At 42.0% G+C, this 4,276-nt stretch overlaps 1 protein-coding gene and 1 pseudogene across 1 annotated transcript; both read left to right on the top strand.

Annotated features, from left to right (window-relative positions):
* On the top strand, positions 1-2,340 carry LOC146526539 (uncharacterized). Its single transcript, XM_085207028.1, has 2 exons — positions 1-1,596; positions 1,683-2,340. The coding sequence occupies exons 1-2, from the start codon at positions 103-105 to the stop codon at positions 1,893-1,895; spliced, it is 1,707 nt and encodes a 568-aa protein (XP_085063154.1). The 5' UTR covers positions 1-102; the 3' UTR covers positions 1,896-2,340.
* A 554-nt stretch (positions 2,341-2,894) lies between these two features.
* On the top strand, positions 2,895-3,915 carry LOC146526538 (uncharacterized; annotated as a pseudogene).
* Positions 3,916-4,276: the final 361 nt, after the last annotated feature.

Below are 4,276 nucleotides of genomic sequence, written 5' to 3'. Positions count from 1 at the left end.
TATGAATATAATTGACTAGCGGACGCGCGCAGCTTTGCTTGCGTATTTAAGGGTGAATTATAATTACCCATGAAACATGTGTTCAATGAAATATTTTTCTGAATGAATTCACCCGATACACCAAGTGCAAGCAGCTCTATACTGCAGCTTGTACGTGCTACTCCTGCACAGGATAAGTTGAAAAATCAGATTTCTCTTCTTCAAATGGAATTCGACTTAGCAGTTCGTCGTAGGGATTTTCTGGGCGCCACTGAAAATGAGACACGTGATGTGACGAAACTGCGCCGAGAAATTGATAAATGCACAAAAGAACTACGGAAGAAGGAGCAACATATGCGTCACTCCCAGTCACATAGATTATCAATAAAATCAAAGATTAAACTTGCTTGCAATCAGAGTCCGATTGTAGCTGATCTTCTTAAGGCGCGTTCTGCCCCAGGTCGCCCACGCCTAGAAGAGCAACAACCGCAATTGCTAAAAACTATCGTCGATTTGGCTATGTTTGGTGCTTCTGCGGAGGAACGGCGTCGCTCAGAAATTGTTCGCAGTTGCCGAACACTTACTGACCTCCATGAAAAGCTAAAGGAGCACGGATTTCAAATTTCGAAGAGTGGCACGTATCTTCGATTGCTCCCTAGAAATTATACCACCTTGGAGGGTGAAAGGCATGTAGTCACTGTCCCTGTCAAATTGAGTCGCCCTGAGGCAGATCACCATAAGGCTCATGTCGATCAACATTTTTGTGTCGCCACAATAAGATCCTTGGAAACGCTGGCATCTATTCTCGGGCCAAAACAAGTGTTTTTTTTGTCCCAAGATGATAAAGCCCGGGTACCTATAGGTTTGACAGCGGCAAATAAACAAGCTCCTCTCCTGATGCATGTCGAATATCGTGTCTCATTGCCTGATCATGATTGGGTGATTGCTACAAGGCACAAATTGATCCCTAGTGTATATGCTGGGTGCATCATAAAAGGAAATGATATGGGCCGTGCTGAAGCAATTACTTATTCAGGGCCAACATACGTGGCGATTAGAAGTGGCAAACATTCCTCTTCGACAGCTTCTACTCATGCTGTGGACTTCAATAAGCTTGCTACACTCAACAATTTCAAGGAAATTATGCGGGATGAAGAAGGACGCCTGAAACCAGTTGTTCTGATTTCATCTGATGGAGGACCCGATGAAAACCCGAGATATCCAAAGGTTATTTCCCATGCCATACACCACTTTGTCAAGCATGATTTAGATGCAATATTCATTTTTACGAATGCACCCGGCAGAAGCGCATTCAACCGTGTTGAGAGAAGAATGGCGCCTTTAAGCCGGGAATTATCTGGACTCATACTTCCGCATGATTCTTATGGAACTCATTTGGATGAACAAGGGAGAACAAAAGATCATGATCTCGAAAAAATGAACTTTCAGAAGGCTGGAGAAGTTCTCACAGAAGTATGGAATAATATGGTTATCGACGGCCATGACGTCGTAGCAGAGTACCTCGAGCCCGATGACACTGCTGAAAGCTTTGTTCCAGACTTGCCTTCTCTGCAGTGGCATAGCGAGCATGTGCGAGAGAGCCAGTATTTGCTTCAGGTACATTAGTAAAATCTCATTTATTATTATTTTATCATTTACTTTTCTTATCTAATATGATTAAGATATCTTAATATTATTACCAGGTGGTGAAGTGTGATGACCACGCTTGCTGTGGAGATTTGCGGAGTTCTCGTCGATCTATTCTTCCTGAACGCTTCGTTATACCTCCTTACCCAATTTTGCAGTCGTCTAGTGGTCTATGTATTCCGAAGCCTCAAGAGGCTCTTGAGGCTTGCAATGTAGCAAATTGCTACATTTCTTCTGCGTCGGTCTCTTGGAATCACCCCAACGCATGAGGGCTTTAACAAATTGCCGTATGACCTGTATTGCCCTAGTCTGCAAAAGGATCGTCGGCAACTTTTGGATCGGACGTGCCAGTGGTGTGGATTGTACTTCTGTACAAAGAAGAAAGTTAAGGAACATGTAAATTCATGTCACAAGCAACCTAATCCGAGCAGTAATAGTGTAGAGATGCACAATGTTCGTCCTTCACGCATCCTCACGCGACGATCAATCGGCAGATCGAAAGAAATTCTCTGCGTTGTGCGCGAAAATGATGACACCGAGTGGCTTGATGAAACCGATGTTGATTTTCAACAAAGCACAGTGCCAACAACTGACCTGCAAGATGCTTATCCAGTTGTTAGTGTTGAAGAATGTCTTGCTAATCCGTGGTCCGAGGACAATATACATTAAATATATTTATGTACTAGTACAATACATGTTTTTCCTATGATTAAACTCTTCGTTTATTATTATTGTTATGGCAATAAAAAAAAACTTGCAACCTGGTGTAGACATTTTTATTATGGTCCTTAATTTCAGAATAAAATAAGATTATAGTTTATACCTGTATTTAAATTAAGATAATATTCAGAAAATTTTAAGATTCGTTGTAGGTAAGGTAAAAATACACGTGATGTTGAGAAGGGGGAGGGGTGGTGGTCTTAAACCTCACTACGTATCACCAATGGGGGAGGGGGGGTTAAAAAATGCTAAAAAAAGATCACGTGATTAATGGACAACCCCTAACAGAAAAATCACAATCAAAGCCTACTAAACGAATTTTTCTTTCGGAAATATTAAAAATTTTCGATCCGTTAGGCTGGATACTGTGCTTCTGTGCTCCTGGCATACCCACTTTGGCAGTAGACTAGACTAGTAGTGTTCCTATAATCCTATAATCCTGCTAACTATAATACCCCATATTTCATATGAAAACAGCTGCAAGAGTCGGAGTGGAAGAACATTAATAAAATTTAAATCGTCGCCAAATTTTATAAAAATGAAAAAGTATGCGTAGTATACGGTCCAAAATAGGTAACGAGGTAGTGTATGCTGCGACTTTGAGAGCCGCGCCCGATCCACCTCCGCCACCTAATATAGGCGTGCCAGTATCCGAACCACAGTCACATAAACTTAACCCTTCTGGGGTAAATTTACTCCTATCCCGGGGGCTGTTATATACTAGCCATGTATGTAATAACCCTTACTCCTGTAATTCCGTATTTCCCTGTCAGCATCTTTTGCGAGTCTCTCAGATTGAGAGACGTATTAAAGTCAGTCTGGATCTAACGACTCACGACGCGTTCCACGATTGTTCAAAAGTACGAATAAAACAAGACATTAGTGACCCGACCCGAGTCTATAGGTTCGCGCACAAGTACGATAACTCACAACTGGTGGGAGTGTACACGTTCTGTCACAAGTACCATAACTCCGTGTGCACTTATGCTAACTGTAAATATGTGCATGCCTCGGTGTTTGAAGAGAGGAACTTCTACAGGACAGGGATATTGCCGCCACATTCTCTGGCACATCATAAGGTGAACGTGCTGCAGCTTCTACCGCCGCCGCCTCAACCGCCACCTGAGGAGCATTCTAAGGAGTATATTATACCATCTATGTCATTTTCCAACCCTCCGCCACCATTACCTAATAACATCGACATAAATAAATCGATACAAAATTGTCTTCCGATGGATGCCTCGGGATCGGAGGAGCTTCGAACTACACTTACCCAGAAGCTCAATGTCTCCGAAGCGGCCATGGACAGCTATATAATACTTGGGACCGCGCGACATCGATGTCACATACCACCAACACGAGGCTAAGAGGTGCAAGAATTGCGATCTTACGGAGTTCAAATTACAGTACAACGAGGACAAAGTGGAAAAAATGCTGCAATCTAGACAAGAGCTAGAGAAGAGCAAAATCGTGTTAGAAAAGAAGAGTGAGAAGATGTATTCCATCATCATGGCGTTACTTACACCAACGCTAGTGTATTTCATTGTTGCAGTAGTAAGGGAAATGTAAGTAGTGCGTTCCTATTATTGATTGACGATCATATTTTGGAAAATATACGAATTTATACAGAGTTAGAAGGCTCTCGAGTTTCGGGGAAATCCTGGACAATTACGCAAGAAAAATTGAAGGCATTTCTTGCAATATTGTATGCACGTGGGGCATACGAAGGAAATACTTTGAGACTCCAATATTAGTGGAACAACAAGTGGGGACCATCATTTTTTTCTAGCACTATGAGTAGACGAGATTTTACTGATATTTTACAAAAGAAATGAGAGGAGTCAACGTTTGCAAACAGACAAGTTCGCTTTAGTCCCAGCAGTTTGGGATAAATTTATTGAAAACAGTCAAAATTGCTTCAAACCGGGAG

The sequence above is a fragment of the Heliconius melpomene genome, unplaced genomic scaffold (assembly GCF_056956725.1).
Source record: "Heliconius melpomene rosina isolate 202511_hmr_F unplaced genomic scaffold, ASM5695672v1 ptg000030l, whole genome shotgun sequence".
Lineage (NCBI taxonomy): Eukaryota > Metazoa > Arthropoda > Insecta > Lepidoptera > Nymphalidae > Heliconius > Heliconius melpomene.
Note: the sequence above shows the minus strand (reverse complement) of the source record. Positions and strands in the feature narration are given on the sequence as shown.

Bases quoted from the DNA above. Each gene is read 5' to 3' on its own strand.
- LOC146526539 (XM_085207028.1), top strand. From the start codon at position 103: ATGAATTCACCCGATACACCAAGTGCAAGCAGCTCTATACTGCAGCTT. The intron at 1,597-1,682 runs GTACATTAGTAA...TATTATTACCAG, and splicing joins AGAGCCAGTATTTGCTTCAG to GTGGTGAAGTGTGATGACCA.